The sequence below is a fragment of the Cucurbita moschata genome, unplaced genomic scaffold (assembly GCF_002738365.1).
Source record: "Cucurbita moschata cultivar Rifu unplaced genomic scaffold, Cmos_1.0 Cmo_Scf00010, whole genome shotgun sequence".
NCBI classification, from domain to species: Eukaryota; Viridiplantae; Streptophyta; class Magnoliopsida; order Cucurbitales; family Cucurbitaceae; genus Cucurbita; species Cucurbita moschata.
In genome coordinates this window covers 1171450-1188830 of record NW_019268526.1, presented here as the reverse complement: position 1 = coordinate 1188830, position 17381 = coordinate 1171450, and the positions used below count along the sequence as shown (strand labels likewise).

At 34.1% G+C, this 17381-nt stretch overlaps 2 protein-coding genes across 3 annotated transcripts in view; both read left to right on the top strand.

Moving 5' to 3' along the window:
• The first annotated feature begins 7068 nt into the window (after window positions 1-7068).
• On the top strand, window positions 7069-9756 carry LOC111448182 (cinnamoyl-CoA reductase-like SNL6). Its single transcript, XM_023087641.1, has 5 exons — window positions 7069-7263; window positions 7395-7543; window positions 8264-8455; window positions 8545-8885; window positions 9280-9756. Exons 1-5 carry the CDS (start codon window positions 7146-7148, stop codon window positions 9404-9406), a joined length of 927 nt encoding a protein of 308 aa, XP_022943409.1. The 5' UTR covers window positions 7069-7145; the 3' UTR covers window positions 9407-9756.
• Window positions 9757-10837: 1081 nt separating this feature from the next.
• LOC111448362 (transducin beta-like protein 3) overlaps window positions 10838-17381 on the top strand; it is a 28466-nt gene continuing 21922 nt past the window's right edge. For both annotated transcript variants that reach the window (XR_002711424.1, XM_023087918.1), the window contains exons 1-8: window positions 10838-11216; window positions 11846-12028; window positions 12743-12889; window positions 14165-14379; window positions 14760-15039; window positions 15441-15575; window positions 15873-15991; window positions 17026-17182. Coding sequence is in view for 1 of the 2 variants with exons in the window: in XM_023087918.1 (XP_022943686.1) it covers window positions 10917-11216; window positions 11846-12028; window positions 12743-12889; window positions 14165-14379; window positions 14760-15039; window positions 15441-15575; window positions 15873-15991; window positions 17026-17182 (1536 nt within the window). In the remaining variant the exon portion in view is untranslated. The remainder of the gene's footprint in view (window positions 11217-11845; window positions 12029-12742; window positions 12890-14164; window positions 14380-14759; window positions 15040-15440; window positions 15576-15872; window positions 15992-17025; window positions 17183-17381) is intronic.

Sequence of the window (17381 nt, the reverse complement as noted above, 5' to 3'; positions counted from 1 at the left end):
TTTTTTTTTTTTTTTTTTTTTTTTTTTTTTTTTTTTTTTTTGTGGTCTTTAGTGAATTTAAGTCTTAAATTATAGATTTAATATTGTTATCTTTATTTTTAGTATGTAACTTAATATTGTTATATTCTTTTTAAAAACACGACAAATAAATCATTTTTAATCAATTTAAATCAACCGTATATTTTAACCTCCTCAAAGGATAGGGTGCAATGTTGGCACACCCGTGTGAGCCATTGTCCTTAACATTTTCAAAGGAAGTCTCCCAAGACACTTATCTTGCAATGCTCACTCTCACCATGCACACATGAGGTGGCTCACTTAGGCTAGAGATCTTGGGATGGTGGAGAACCGACACCATGTCTATCCCTAGAATACATTCTAAAACATTTTTTGTTTTAGCAAGAGTGGACGTCATTTTGACAAGGAGCATCAACAAGGTAGAACGTCCTAAGTTTGGTAAGTGTTCATAGTTCCCTTATACGGGTTTAACTCTAGAGCCACTCGTCAAATCGTGTCTTTTGAGATTGTGGCATGGGGTCCATCTAACCTCCATTAAGTCCGTCGCTAACAACCTTGACACCACCATTGCTTCTAATATTTTTTATACGGTAGTTCGTCAATCTTGTCCACTCTTCTTCTTATGTTTTATGATACGTTATTTTCCTTAGTCATATCATGACATTTGTAGTTTCGACCTTTATGTAGTCCAATGGGTGCCACTCACATGTCGCTTTCTATCTAAAGGCACATGGAGGTCACAACGTACTCTCTTTTTACGTTACCAGCTCTAGAACCATTCATTCTTCTTCAAGCTTCCTCCTAGTCAGGTGTCTACGTGAAGCTGAATAAATTTTTTCTTTTCTTTATTGTGGCTTATGAGTTAGGCTTGCGGGACGATTGTTTTTCAATTAGATCCCACATCGATTGAAGAGGAAAACGAAGTATTTCTTATAAGGGTGTGGAGACCTCTCCTTAATAAACGCGTTTTAAAACTGTAAGACTGATAACGATACGTAATAGGCCAAAACGAATAATATCTATTAACGGTGGATTTGAACTGTTACATTTTCCTTATCAAAGGTACAAAAGAGAGAGTTAAGAGCACATGGGATGTCTCATGAAGAACAAGATACAGAAGAGGAAAAGTCCAAACTCTAATTGGTTTTGAGTTTGTAACTTGCCTAGCTTGATCTAAGAAGCGCTAATTCGGTTCGTCTCAAACATTAACGATTTTCTTATACAGTGATATTTATTCTCTCTAGAAAGAGGTACCGAGTTAACGATTGATATTGAAATGAATGTTTTGATAGATTTAACTAAACTATATGTCAGATTGACCTCAAGAACGAGTCATGAAAACGAAACAAGTAGAACCACTAACCATGAGATCACACGTTGGTTAGGGAGGAGAACGAAGCATTCTTTGTGAAGGTGTGAAAACCTCTCCCTAGCAAATGCATTTTAAAACCTTGAGGGGAAGCCCGAGAGGGAAGACTCAAAGAGGACAATATCTATTAACGGCAGGCTTGGGCCGTTACAAATAAGGTGGATTGGGGGGTCCCACATCGATTGGAGAAGGGAACGAGTGCCAGCGAGGATGCTGGATCCCGAAAGGAAGTGAACTGTGAGATTCTACATTGGTTGGGAAGGAGAACGAAGCATTATTTATAAGGGTGTGAAAACATCTCCCTGTCAGACGCATTTTAAAAACCTCGAGAGAAAGTCCGAAATGAAAAGTTCAAAGAAAACAATATCTGTTAGGGTGGGCTTGAGTTATTACACTAACGTCCAAAACTTTCGAACTACCTTAAGCTCTGGATCACGAAGCATGACTTGAATGAAGAGAAGTGATAGAGGATAAATTCATTGAACTTTCTACCAGTAAGACGGTTAAAGACATCTATCAGAGCTTAAACGACCGAAAAAAAAAGAGGAGTAACACACAATCAAATGCAGCAAAAGGCAAGATACAGTTGAAAGTAGATATCAAACAAAAGCTAATCTTGAAGATTTTGTGAGCTATAAAGCAACTTGTTTGAGTATTAATGATGAAGCTAGCGTGACAGGTTGCTATCAGTTTCATACTAAACTAACTCAACTCATTATATTTACTATTATGATTATGATATCACAACTTGCCGCCGCCAACACAAGTTGAGGTTTAAGAGTACAACAACGTTCCATGTTTTCAACCCAAATCATATGTTCAATCGAAGAACTGATTGAACAACTTTAATTTCTCGACTTTTCGATTTGTGATAGAGGAGGTAAAAGTTTTTACAGATTTCTGAACTTTTAATTTTATATCGAATACACTCTTAAATTTTTATTTTTGTATGGAATATATCCGTTTTTAAATTTTAATTGAAAGTTTAATGATCTATTAGATACAAAATTATGACTCCTAGAACGCTTTTCCCCATTTTCCGCCCGCCTCTTTGGTCTTAAGAATGCTGGTTTTAAGAATGAGTGATTGACCTTCTCCGACTCTTATTGTCCCACCGGATAGCGGAAAGCCAATGCGTTCCACTTATTGAACAAGGTTCTATGGTCGGTCCGCGACCCTAGTTTAGTGACCTAAATTTAAACGTATAATTGAAATTAACGCTTCTTGAACTTTATGTTCACACATGTTATATAAGTCAAATTTATTAAATAGGCATCATTAATAAATAATAATAATAAAAAAAAAATAAAGATAATGTTTAAATTTAATTGTCATATTTGTTATTTTTATTGCTTTTTAAATAACATAAAAAGTTGTCTTGCAATTAAATCATGAAGTATTTATAGACATATTACAATTTATTTAAATATTTTCTTTATTTAAGTCTTCTATACATTTATTATTTCATTTATAACTCAATTAAGTTTGAATATCTCATTTAATTTTTAAAAAATTACTTAACTAAATTTTCTAGTTGTATTGGTATTTAAAAAATATTATAACTTTTATTTCTTTATTTCTTTTAAGTATATTTTATTTAAATTTAAATTTGAAATTGAGAAGTAAAAGAAGATGATTGGTCGGTCAAAACAGGGATAGAGATGTCCACGAGGAGGAAGAGGGATCCCGTTGGGTTTTTTCTGTCGGGCTTTCCCTCCGACGATGAGTTTACTAATATAATACTTTGTATAAATTTACGTTAGACAACTTGGATTATAGAACCGACTCGTGATACTCTACTAGCTTTAACACTAATCATAAGGCCCCGATCCAAACGATCATCTCTAAAACCATTCAAATCTTAAATATTTTGGTTCACCGCTAGCAGATATTGTCCTCTTTGGGCTTTCCCTTTCGAGCTTCCCCTCAAAGCTTTAAAACGCGTCTGCTAGGGGAAGGTTTTCACACCCTTATAAATGGTGATTTGTTCTCCTTCCCAATCAATGTGGGACATCACAACCTCGCTGGCACTCTTTCCTTCCTCCCATCGATGTGGGACCGCCCCCAAATCCACCCCCTTTGGGGCTCATTGTCTTTACTGTCACACTGCCTTGTGTCTACCCTCTCTTCAAGGAAGAGCGAGAAGGCTGGCACATAGTCCAATGTCTGGCTCTGATACCATTTGTAACGCCCCAGATCCACCGCTAGCAGATATTGTCTTCTTTGGACTTTCCCTTTCGGGCTTCCTCTCAAGGCTTTAAAACGCGTCAGTTAGGAGAAGATTTACACACCCTTATAAATGGTGGTTTGTTCTCCTCCCCAACCAATATGGGACATCACACGACGGGGACCAAATGGGTACCAAATTCTATTAGACCTTTGCCCATTTGGTATGAAAGCTTGCAACTCATAGTCTCTTAAATACATATATACTTATTACTATTCATTATTCATTATTAAAGTATGATTTTACACAGTTGACTTATTCACTGAATGAATTAGAGTAAACGACACATAATAGTTGTACCTTTTCTAAAAAGATTGCAACTGTGACAAGTAAGAGACAGTTGGCTGGAATCAGCTGGCATAAAAAGGTTGGAGGGGGACGTTACAAACTCCATTTCACAATACTTTCTTTCAGTTTAGTTTCGACGATTATCCCCGCTCACGGTTTCTAAAACATTTTCTCTCGAAACATGATTTGAGGTTCGACCATATGTCTTAACTGTCCGTGAAGTATGATTTTACACAGATGAATAACTCACTGAATTAGAACAAGTGACACATAATCGTTGTCTCTTTATTTAAAAAGATGTCGACGGTGACAAACGAGAGACAACGAGCTGGAATTGGCTGGCATAAAAGGAAAATCCAGTGTGAGTCAAAGGTGAGACTTCCAACCCTACTTGTCTCTGTCTGACCTAAATCTTGCTGGCTCCAGCTCCTTGTTTCTACCCCATCAATTATTTATTGCAATTCCTATGAACAAAAAAAACATCCTTAATTTATCCATTTTCACTTCAAATTTTTAAATTTTTATCGATTTAATTCGATTTTTATAGGTTTCTTATCGAGTTCGAGTGTTTGTATAACAAAAATAATTTCAAAGATCCAGACAGAAATTGTAACGATCCATGCTTAGAATTTTTATCACGATTCAAAATTCGAAATTCAACACCTGATGACTCTGTTATTCTCCTACATCTCTTCCGACATGGTCACTGTTCTTCCCATATGAAATTTCTTAGAAGGTCATCTAACATAGAATTATTCATGTTGTTCAAAGCACAACTCGTTTAATTTTAGTCCTCATATCCTCAATATCACTCTCATTTGAATGTGGTGCTCGTTCCTGTATCCTTCGTTTACTTAGGTGTGACAAAAATTATGGAACCAGTTGACTTTATTCAACGACAGATATTTTATACGTCGTCAATATTACATATATTTTTATTTTTCCAGCAATCTTGTCCGCCTTAAACATAAAAATTAAAAAACCCCATATGTCAAATACTTGAAAAATTAGGTCAAATAGAGAAAAAAAAAAAGGACCAAAAGTCAAAATATATCATTTGTTTTAATTACCTTATCCTGTTTGGCTTTCTCTTGTTTTCTTTCTTTTTATTTAATGTTTTATTGTGTTTTACAATAATAAAAAAAGTCAACGCTACTTTTGGAACATTCATGAATCAACTTTTGATTCTTTTTAATGATTAAATTTTTTTATAAGAAAAATGGCTAAATATTTATTAATGTCTTAATTAATTATTGAAAAGTATCGTTGAAGTTTGTGGTTAGGTTCATTGTCTGATCCTACGTCGGTTGAAGAGAAACGAAACGTTACTTACAAGAGTGTGGAAACTTTTTCTTAGTAGATACGTTTTAAAACCGTGAGGCTGACGACGATACGTAACGGGCTAAAGTAAACAATATCTGCTAGCGGTGGGCTTGGTCTGTTATATTTATTTTATTTCGGACTATAAAGATTTTGGTATTAGTTTAGTTTTTTTTTTAGAAAATAATATGAAGAGGGAATAGACCGTCGAACCAGTCACAACTCCCTTTCTCTTTCTTTTCGGTCGAACTTGTCTAGGTTGTCGTCGTCGAATAACTAATGCTCATGATTATGATGTTGATTATCGTTGTGCTCGATGTTTTGGTCTAATTATTGTTATGCAAATCTAATAGAACTAGACGTTTAAGAATTTAACTACAGTGATTATATTGTTATGGATTAATGCGTGTTTTATGAACTAATGAATTTGAGAACTTTTAATATTTTTCTGTTAGAATTATTAGTGTTCCATCTCACGTTTGTTATGTTAGTGGTAAATTTTTGCAAAAATTTAACTATTAATATAACATGTATTATAAATAATTAAGAAAATAATTAAACAACCGGACAACCTAAGTCAATCTAACCGAAAAATAAAGGTCGAGTTAGGCGAGTTAGGCTGATTGTGAACTCTTTTTGGTTCATTATGGTAGCCAACTCGACCAACCCAAAAACGTGTGTCTATTCGAGTCAAGGTATCTATTATATTTAGAGGAGTTAATGTAATAAAGGTAGGTCTACGATCGAGTGGCGTATTTGACTTTGTATTGGATGTGAACGGTAGACGTCTATAATCGTACAATCTAAGAAGAATTTTTTGTGTCAAATTTATTTCTTCATTATAAATTGTGCAGAACTTCACGTTTAAAGATGTCTATGTTGCCTATGAAGACCTGCCTCAAACGGGGAGGAGATTCTCCGTTTAGACGATGAATGAGAGAGGGAGTGAGGAACATTTTTTCCCATATTAGATAAATTGGGACGGGATTATATTCCCCACCCCCGCCCGTCTCCGTTTAATATAAATATATTATTGACACATATCTCTTCTGGCTTTATTAAAAAAAATAATTATTATTTTTAGTATTTTTTTTAATTATTAAAAACTATGTTATTATATTAAATTTTGATTCTTTTAGAAATTAAGTTGCCTTATATATTTTATTTGTACGGTTTTTAATCAATATTATATCGCTTTAAAATAACTATTTTTTTAAAAAAAAATAATAAATAGGAAAAAATTACAGCTAAGTAATTTTCGCCAAAATCGTAGTAAAAATAAATAAATTTTTTTTTACGGGAATAGAGAATGAAATAGATGGTAAAGATAGAGACAGTAAAATAGTCTGGCTCATTAGACATCTCTACTTACATTGTCGACGAATATCAATAAACATAAAGAAAACACTTCAACTTCGATCGAAGAGGTTCGTAGTGTTTTTTTTTTTTGTTATTTTGTTAGCTCGATCTTATTCTATTATTACTAAACTAAAATAAGATTCGACCGAGAATTGTTCTTTAAAAAAAAAAAAAAAGTTAAAAATATTACCATAAATGAATCGGTTGAAGTATGTTGTTTTAAAACATTGATAACTTTGATAAAATGTTCGATATCAGTGAATAACTTCGATGAATGAATTTATTTATATCTCGATCAAAATGTTGGAGGTTGGAATGTCAACGAAACCCGTGAAATTATTATTATTATTTTTTTTTATTTAATTTGTTAAATGTTGTTATGATTAAATACAATAATTGAAGAAAATTCAGCTCTTAACCTCCAACTCCCCAACTAAATCACCACCCTCTTTCAATGCCCTTTCTTTTTTTTTTTCTTTCTTTATATACCAAATCCCTTTTTCCCCCTTTCTCTAACACTCCTCCACTTCCTTTCTCCTCCTTCCTTTCCTCTCTCTCTCTCTAATGGCTCCCGCCGCTAAGACCGTCTGCGTAATGGACGCTTCCAGTGGCACAGGCTCGGCGCTGGTGGCTGCGCTGTTGCAGAGAGGCTATAACGTTCATGCCTCTGTTCAGAATCACGGTAAGAATTGAATTGAATCGAAATGAGTTTTGCTATTGTGATTCTTAATTTCTCGTGAATCTGAATCTGATTTCGGTTTTGATTTCGTCGTAATTGCTGAAATGTGCGTTTGATTTTGTGGCGTGTTGTAGAGGAATTGCAGTGTGTTAAGGGAAATACGAACAAATTGAAGGTTTGCCGTTCGGATCCGTTGGATTATCATAGCATTATGAACGCTCTTAAAGGATGCTCCGCTTTGTTCTACTCCTTTCAACCTCCTCCTGATCATTCCACCTACGATGTAACTTTTCTTCTCTCTCTCTCTCTCTCTACTTTCTCTCTCTAGAAAGGAATTTTGCTTCCTGTTTTAGTATAGGAATTTTGCAGTCACCGATCGTTTTTCCATACTTCATTTTTGTTCGTTACTATATTAATCATGATATGAATTAAGCATAAATCTTATTATATTTTGATATACTTAAAATTTAGTTGATCTTTCAGTTCGTCTAGAGCTTTTGAAACATTGTTCATATTAGTTCAACAGATTTGGAACTTCACCTTTTAATGGAATTTTTTTACATGAATTTTTTTCAGGAAATATATTCGTTGGATAACTGAACATGGTGTTAAATTAGTAGTCGGATTAAGATGATTTCCTTTGTTCAAGATCTGTAAAGAAATTAAAAACACTTCTATAAATAATTTCATTAACGTATTGTTCATATCATCAAAATTATGATTAATTTAATGTGATTTACTTTTATATTAAAAACACTTCTATAAATAATTTCAGGTTTGAAGTATTGTTCATATCATCAAAATTATGATTAGTTTAATGTGATTTAGTTTTATATTTTTATATCGTCAAAATTAGTTTTAAAGGTTAAACAAATGCTTAGAATTGAATTTGAAATTAATAAAAACCACTTTCATGACATTTCAAATTACTCCAAATTCAATATCAATTTATTTATTAAAAGGACAATATGTGATGAATAAAGGCGTGTTGTTTGGGTGGCAGGAATTAATGGTGGAAATTGAAGTAAGAGCAGCTCATAATGTTCTGGAAGCATGTGCCCAAACGGACACCATCGAGAAAGTTATTTTCACCTCCTCCGTTACTGCGGTAATTTGGCGTGACGGCATCAAAACGATGTCGTCCGACGTTGACGAACGCCACTGGAGCGACGTCAATCTCTGCAAGAAGTTCAAGGTAACTTTTCCTTTTTACCCCTAAACCACCCCCTATTTCCCCTTTTTTTTTTCTTTTTACCATTCTAACTGTTGTGGGGTTTTGAACAGCTGTGGCACGCTCTATCGAAAACCCTAGCGGAGAAAACCGCGTGGGCCCTGGCAATGGATCGTGGGGTGAATATGGTGACCATAAATGGAGGGCTGGTAATGGGCCACGACTTGACGATCAATAATCCGTATTTGAAAGGAGCGGCTGAGATGTACGAAGATGGGCTGTTGGTGACCGTAGATCTCAAGTTCATAGTTGATGCTCATATATGCGTACTTGAAGATGTCTCATCCTACGGTCGATATTTATGCTTCAATAATATCATTAACTCTCATGAGGAAGCTCTTACACTCGCCCACATGCTATTACCGCCCTCTTCTGAAGCTTTCTCTCATTCCAGGTTCCTGCTCTCCCCCTTTTCAATTCTGCGGTTTTATATTCAGCCACATCACCCTTATTAAATTACATGCTTAGTTCATTATTTCTGATAATTTCTGAATTTATATCTATTTGATGAACTTTTAAAATTGTGTTCAACAGCTTAATGGGTTTTTTTTATTTTGTGTTTGAACAATTTGACATTCGAAGATAAAATTATGAACTTTATACCTAATACATTAATTAGTTTAAAATTTGTAATGTGACATAGAATTTAGTGAAGCAAATTGAAAATTCAAAGCCTTTATTGTAGCTACTATAATAATTGAAGATAGATTATGAAATTTTGTTCTAGATATTTCAGTTTCGTTTGGGAATTCACAACATTTAATTAAATTATTTTATTATTGGTGCAGTTTGGAGGAATCTGTTGTATATCAACAAGGGATAAGCAACAAGAAACTTATCAAATTGATGGTGGATTTTGAAAAGGTGGGGTTTCATGTTGACCACAGATCCTGCCTGCCCAACAAAATTAATTAAGATTTTCCCAATTTTTATTTATAATTTGTGCATTATTATTAGGTTCATTTTGATGTTCTATTATAATATAATTGGGGTCTCTTTTTTATTTTTATTTTTATTTTTACTATTTTTTTGGAAATGATATCTAAGGACCAATGGTTTTGTTTAGAATATTAGCTTTTGAACATAACTGAAGGCCTGATCTTATGAAAGTCAATGACAACCTCTTAATTAAAGTGTAGGAAGAAAATCTTCCATTTTTATGTGTCCATCACAAGTTTATGATGGATAATGGTATCAAATTATCTGCCTTGTATATTCTCTCTTTGTAATTTTCATATATAATGAAACCCTATATTTTATTTATTGATTGTTATTGAATCAACTTGTACCTCGATTGAGAACATGTACCTCGATGCGCACGTTTATTTTAAGATGTCGTATTCAAAGTAAATCGATCAAATGATCTTTAAAATTGCAAGGTGCTTATTTAATAAGGATAGAGATTTCTATTGCTTATGAACTTGTCAATCAGCCAAATACTTAATAAAATAAGGATTTCTATCTTGATAATGTTACATGCATGTCGTGATTATTATAATGACTCTACCTTTTCTTTTAAAAGAATAAATTTCACCTCACGAGTTACGACTACTCAATTGTACTATCAACCATAGCATAAGAAACACGAGTCCAGAGACAAAGAAGAACGCAGGCACGAGACAAAAGGGTTAAAGTACATGAATTTTGATAGAGAACCTAGAACTGGGAGTTGAAGAAAAGTTGTAATTATGTCGAGCCTTTTGGAAAAATTGGTCACCGAACATAATTAGAACATGTGTTGATTTTTCTAAGTACTTACAAACATTAGAAGTCATTTCAAACCGTCGTTTATAAATAAGATTTTAAATATTTAAAATAAAAAAAGAAAATACTTCAAATTTAATCAAAGAGCGTATGCTAAGTATGGAGATCGAAGAAACGCGAAAATGTGTTTAATATAATATATTTATATAGCAATAACATAAATATAGTTATTTAATTGATATTAAGTTGATTATAAACTCTTATTAATCAATTTATTTAATATGTTTTATGATAAAAATTTGTATAATTATTATTTTATAATATCCTATAATTTTATATAACCTATTACATATATTTAATTTAAATTTTAAAATATGGTTAAGAATGAAGAATATAAATAAAATTGAAATCGAAAATGTGTATTCTCAGGAATATTCATAACATTTAAATAGAATACAAGCTACCAACTAATATCTACCGATAAAAAAAATATAAATATAATATTAAAATATATTTCATAACTAATATATTTTTTAAATATTATATTTCGGTAAATATAAAAATGTCTTCTTACCGTTTAAGATAAGTGATAAAAATAAAAATATTTATAGATAAAAGTTTGAAATTTTGAGTACTTCAATCGTTTATAATTCTCCCTAAACCCTAGCCTCGCTTCACCGTTCCAAAACCCTGTGTTCTCTCTCGTATTGCTCTGCCTCCAATGGCGACTCCTCCCTTCAAGAAGAACTACCGTTGTGTTCCATTCCTTCAACAGTTCTACGAAGGCGGGGCTTTTGTAGTATCATCAGACGCTTCTTTCATCGCCTGTGCTTGTGGCGACTCGATAAAGATCGTCGATGCAGACACTGCGGCCATTCGGTCGACTGTGGAAGGTGGCGAGTCTGAGGTGTTCACTGCTCTAGCATTAAGTCCGAATGATAAATTGCTGTTCTCTGCGGGCCACAGCAGGCAGATTCGAGTATGGGACCTCTCGACTATGAAGTGTGTTCGGTCTTGGAAGGTAAATAAGGGATTGAAGTTCATCTAGTGTTTTTATTTGAGTATTGAGGGATGGTTTAACTAATGGAAGCTTAATTTGGTCCCTCTGCTTTTAAATGAACGTGTCAAGTTGGTTATTGCGACTATAAACACCGGGGGGGGGGGAGGATTCTCAACTGTTAGTCTTAAAAAGATCAAAAAACTGTATAGAAAGTTAATATTTTAAATTATCCTCTCTAATTTGTATACCTAGATTTTCAAAAATTAAAGATTATAATTTACTATACCTTGTAAATGATATGGGAATTGTACCTCTATGTACCTGGTTGAACCTCAATTTTCTAGAATTGAGTATGAAGTAAAGTAGGAAGTTTATAATTTTAGGATTACAACTTCTAAGTGGTTCTTGACAGTGGATGTTCGACCTATGGGAATGTTTGACTTCCTTATGAATTAAACATATTCCTTTATTTTTTTCTTTGAAGACAGAATTATCGAATTAATATGCTGTTTTTCTATCCTGCATTTTTTTCCTTTTATCTTCAATAATGTTTTTGGCATCAAACTGAATGAACATATTGGTAGTAGTGAGGGACTGATGCTTTCCACTTCATTGTTTGTTTCCTTGTTTTGTCTTTTGACTTCAAATAGGGGCATGATGGTCCTGTGATGGGTATGAGTTGCCATTTATCTGGGGGATTGTTAGCTACAGCAGGAGCTGATAGGAAAGTCCTTGTTTGGGATGTCGATGGTGGCTTCTGTACTCATTACTTCACTGGTCACAAAGGGGTCGTTTCTAGCATTCTATTTCATCCTGATCCTAACAAACAATTGGTAAGTATCAGATTCAGAAAACTTCTATTTTGACTTTCTGTAATCTGATGCATTGTAAAGGAAATTGTTATAAATATCCTCGCCGCTTATCATTCACTATTACAGATGCTACTCGAAGAAAGTAGGTTGAAAGGGGAATGTTTTACTCGAATGTTGATTGTGGTTAGATATTGAATTATTAGAAAAGTTATGTGGACCATAGTCTTTGTCAAGGGTGAGCAAATGGCATCTCGTTATTTTAGAGGAATGGATTTATGTGCTACAGATTTTAATGAAATTTATCTTTTATTTAGAGAAGAGTTGCAAATACTAAAGGAGATGCCGTCTCATGGTTGTTCCCTTCTTGTGTCCAAAGCTGATTCCAACAACTATTACATTTATTCCTCAATTTTATCGCTTTTGGTCGACGTTTTCTTTCTTATGTATAGGACTCAACAGCCTATTTAGTATTACCTTATTACGTTTTCTAATTTTATGGTTGTGAAATGATATTATGTGATCTATGCGTTCTTTGTTTGTGTCCTCATTCATATAATCCTTTTATATTTGAAAATGCCATAAAAACGCTAAAATTAGTATCACTTATGAGTTCTGCCTTCAAATTGTTTGAGTTCAGTTTATCAAGAAATAACATGATTGATAGGATGCCTTCTCTTTCCAATTTATTATTGGTTGTACTTTTTACAATTACTGAGATTGGCCTTTGTATTTTAGCTTTTCTCTGGAAGTGAGGATGGGAGTGTTCGAGTTTGGGATCTTATGTCTAAGAAGTGCATTGCTACACTTGGTCACGAGTCAACTGTGACATCATTTGCTATATCTGAAGATGGTTGGACCTTACTAAGTGCTGGAAGAGATAAGGCAAGGCTTTATTTCTTCTCTCGTCCTTCCCTTTCCCTTTCCAATTATTATTTTATTATTTTTCAAAATTTGTGTCTTCCCTTTAAGTACCATTTACTGTGCTGATCAGCCACATATATATGTTTCTTGTTATTTTTCTCCTTTTCAAGTTGAATTATGTGTGGTTGCTTTTTTGTTTTAATTTTATTGATTTTGCAACCTGCACTCTATAATTCTACTTTGTATAACCGAGGCTGCCACAATGCATAAAAAAGTTTCTACTATTGCTGTGTAAACAGATATTTATTCAAATGTTGATATGCTATTGTATGGCTGAACAATTGTTGTTATTTTTGATTTGCCAAATCATAGACTAGAAATCTGGACATCTAAGCATAAATCTCTGTCTGATGATGAACCGCCTATGGTCAGGCGTAAATTAGAGCTTGCAGTTACTAGCTTACCTTTTAGGGAATTGTGGACCTGCACCACCTCACTGCCCGTTGCACTGGACTCAACTTTATTCAGAGTCCTGAAAAAGGAGAAAGTATCAGCTGCAGCGTATTGAACAAGAGTTGCTATTATTGGTGGTCAATCAATTATCTATAATATTATTGACCTTAAGTTGACATCTTACTAGTGTAAATTCCATTGGGTTCGTGGGTTATTTGAAGGAAACAAAATGCTTTTACGGAGAAATTGGTCTGGCAACCTAGTGGTAGACTTGGATGAATAGAAGCAGTAGAATTTGGAGGATGTGGATAGGAGTTTCAGGGATAGCCCATGTCTTTCAATGTATCAACTTTTCATTGATGAATGAGGAGTACACCACCCATAGTTGGCCTCACACTCATCAAGGTCAATGAAAAAAGTGAAGTAGATGATACAAACTATGGTAGCATGTAATATCCTATGAGATTCCTTAACAACTATATATGGTAGAGTTAGGTGGTTGCCTTGTAAAATTAGTTGAGATACACGTAAGATGGTCCAAACACTCTTCAACATAAAATTAAAAAATGATGAATGATGAGTACGAAAAGGAGGTTTATACTTGTCAGTTCTAGCTATGGTTAGTTTTTAGTTTTAGATAATTACAGCAGATGTTAAGTACAAAGTTTTTGTATTTGTTTGTTCTGGCTGTGGTTAATTTAATAGTTACGAATGTATGAATTGCTAATTTGGAATTTTCCTGAGATGCTTCCTTACTGAGTGGTAGTTATATACTAATATAATGCTTGTGGTCTTGCAAAATTCCTTGGAACGAGCTGACAAGCAATAACATCATGATTTCAGGTTGTGAATGTGTGGAACCTGCGTAATTATACCTGCAAGAAGACTGTCCTAACTTATGAAGTCCTTGAAGCTGTTCTTGTTATTAAATCTGGATCAGATTTTGCTTCATGTGTTGGTTCTTTAAGTCAAAAAAGAAAGGAAACTAGCGTGTCCTCTGAAATCTACTTTATTACAGTTGGAGAACGTGGGGTTGTACGTCTATGGAGTTCTGAGAGGTATAGTTTCAAATATCATATAATTGCTCTTCCACGCTTTGATTGTCTGTTTGTTATTTTATTTTACCATATGTATGAAGAAACACTTGTATTGACAAGAAGAGAGTACAGGTTGGGGTGTAATAAATGATTTCTCCTGACCACATGCCTTAATATAATAAATGTTAGCCGAAAGGATAATAGTGAGTTGTGCGTTTACTTCTTAATTTGTTTTTTTTCATAAAACTTATTCTGTATGTGTTTTTACAATCATTTGTAATGTTGTACTATTGCTTGCATGCCACATGATATCGCCTAGTATGCATATGGATGGTAAATCTTTTTTTGACACTTTTCCCCCTGTATTATGAATGTTTTTACATCAAAAACTACATTTTCAGTGCAGTTTGCTTGTTTGAGCAAAAGTCCTCAGATGTTTCTACCAAGATGGATGAACAGAACAGGGGCTTCACTGCTGCTGTCTTGTTGCCTTCAGATCGAGGATTGCTTTGTGTGACAGCTGATCAGCAGTTTATTTTTTATTCTCCAGTGAAAACCTTGGAAGGCGAAATAAGTTTGACTACAAGCAAAAGGCTGATAGGTTATAATGAAGAGATCGTGGACATGAAGTTTTTGGGCGATGATGAACAATTTCTTGCAGTTGCTACCAATGTTGAACATGTAAATTACTCTTCCTTCCTAATTAAGGTCTTTTGTTTGCTAACTTTATTGATCCTGTGAATCTCAAATTTTAATATGTTATGGAGGGGCCTGACTAAGCGAAGGGTCTCTCAATTTCCATATGTCAGTTTGTGGAAACTAGTGAGCCATCTTTAACGGGTGCTCACCTGATGACTTATTTATGGACAAATGTCCTGAACTAGGCTTGTATGTGATAGATTTTCCCATTTCTGTTTGATGACAGTACTGTTTCTATAGCTATCCTGGCTGCAGCTACCCTTAGATAATCCATTTTCACCACCATTGCATTTAGATATGATGGACTACTTATTCTCTTTGATTAAATTGACATCTATATGGACATCTTGATCGTTAAATGAATAAAATCTGGATGTTTACAGATCAGAGTTTATGATGTTGCTTCCATGTCATGCTCATTCATATTGGCTGGTCATACGGATATAGTTCTTTGTCTTGACTCCTGTGTATCAAGCTCGGGAACTACACTTATTGTCACTGGAAGTAAAGACAACAATGTAAGTTGTCAATTCCCTGTTTCAGATGAACTTGCTTATCTTTCTTTTCTCTTCATGTAAGATTTTCCTTACTTTTTTTGTTTTATATATATATATATATATGTAGACACACACACACACACACATTTTTATGGTCATTCCTCTTTATTCTTGCTGTGATTAACTAGTCCTGAATCTGAATTTGACGTATGAGTACGATGTATTGGCACATTATATTAGTTGGTCAAACACTTTCTATTTTATGATTGGTTAACTTCAAGAAATGTATACTTCCATCTCATACATTTTCCTGTATAGGTTAGGTTGTGGGAAGCAGAAAGCAAAACATGCATTGGTGTTGGTGTAGGTCACATGGGAGCAGTTGGAGCTGTTGCTTTTTCAAAGAAGAGACGGGACTTCTTTGTTAGTGGCAGTAGGTAGGTGGATTTTATTGAATGCCTGTTTCATTTTCATTTAAAATTGCGTTCTGTAGATGGAGGCATTGACTAGCAATTTTTAATTAATGATAGTGCATAATGTTCACTTGGAGAGAGATTTCTCAAACGGATGACATGATGATCAATTCATTGGTTTGCCATATTCGTGTGGTTTTTTGTGCCCCCAAGGGGTGGCTTTGTTGGATAAGGCCTATGGTGTCTAGAGGTTGTGTGTTTGAATCTTTAGGTGAGCTTAATCAGAAAAACTTTGATATCTCTAAAATCTGGACCATGGAACGTGTGTGGACTTTTAAAAAAGGACTTTCTTAGCATATAAACTAAGAAGGTTATAGGATTACCATGGGAAGCTAAAAGGCATGGTAGACACGGATACTATAAGACTTGGCACTGTGACATGTTACTTTTTAGAATAGGACATGAATGTGGCTAGGCTCGTACACAAGTTGGGTTGAGTTGGATTAGGGGTATGTTTTGGACAGCGTGGATACAGTGTCATGGTTTTGCAGGATCTCAATCTGATGTATTTATCGCCCTCCATCAAATCTCCTCTTTAAATAAACTTGTTAGTACTGTGTCCTGGTTTATCCTTAATCCTTCAAACACAACTAACCCTGATTATTGACAATCTTATTATTCTAATCAAGTCCTTGACTGAGGACCTTCAAGTCCTGTGCTTCTGTTTTACTCAACTGAATTGATGAAAAGTGTTGTGGCCCGTATTTTAGAATATACCCTAGGCATCTGTTTTGCTGACTGAATTTCTTTTAGTTCCTTGATTCTTGACAAAAAAAATCACGACGCAAATATATGTGTAGAAAAAATGACTTATTGTTTCTTCATTTATATTTAATTACCATTCGGTTATTTGGTTCAATGTGTTACTTTAGTTATCCCATCAATTTTTTTCCATTTTTTTTTTGTTTTGCACAAAATGCATATACCCATTGTACTTTTTGTGTAAATGTTTTTAGGTTACTTGCTGACAGATTAATTTATATCATTGTCTTGTTTAGTGATCGTACTCTTAAGGTGTGGAGTTTTGATGGTCTTTCAGAGGATACAAACAAGCCTTTTAATTTGAAAGCTAAAGCCATTGTAGCTGCCCATGACAAGGATATCAATTCCATAGCAGTTGCGCCAAATGACAGTTTAGTTTGCAGTGGTTCTCAGGTTAGTAATTTTTAATTAATATTTCAGCTCACTTCCAAATAAGTTCTGTCCTGCCACCGGCAGTCTTATATCGAAATACTTGACCCTTTCTGAAATAAGCATTCTTGATTTCAACTCTGAGAGTGGAGAGTGGTGAGAGAGTTCAGAATTATTCACACTCCGCTAGGAGTGCTAAATATTTGGCTTCTAGTTGGGGCAC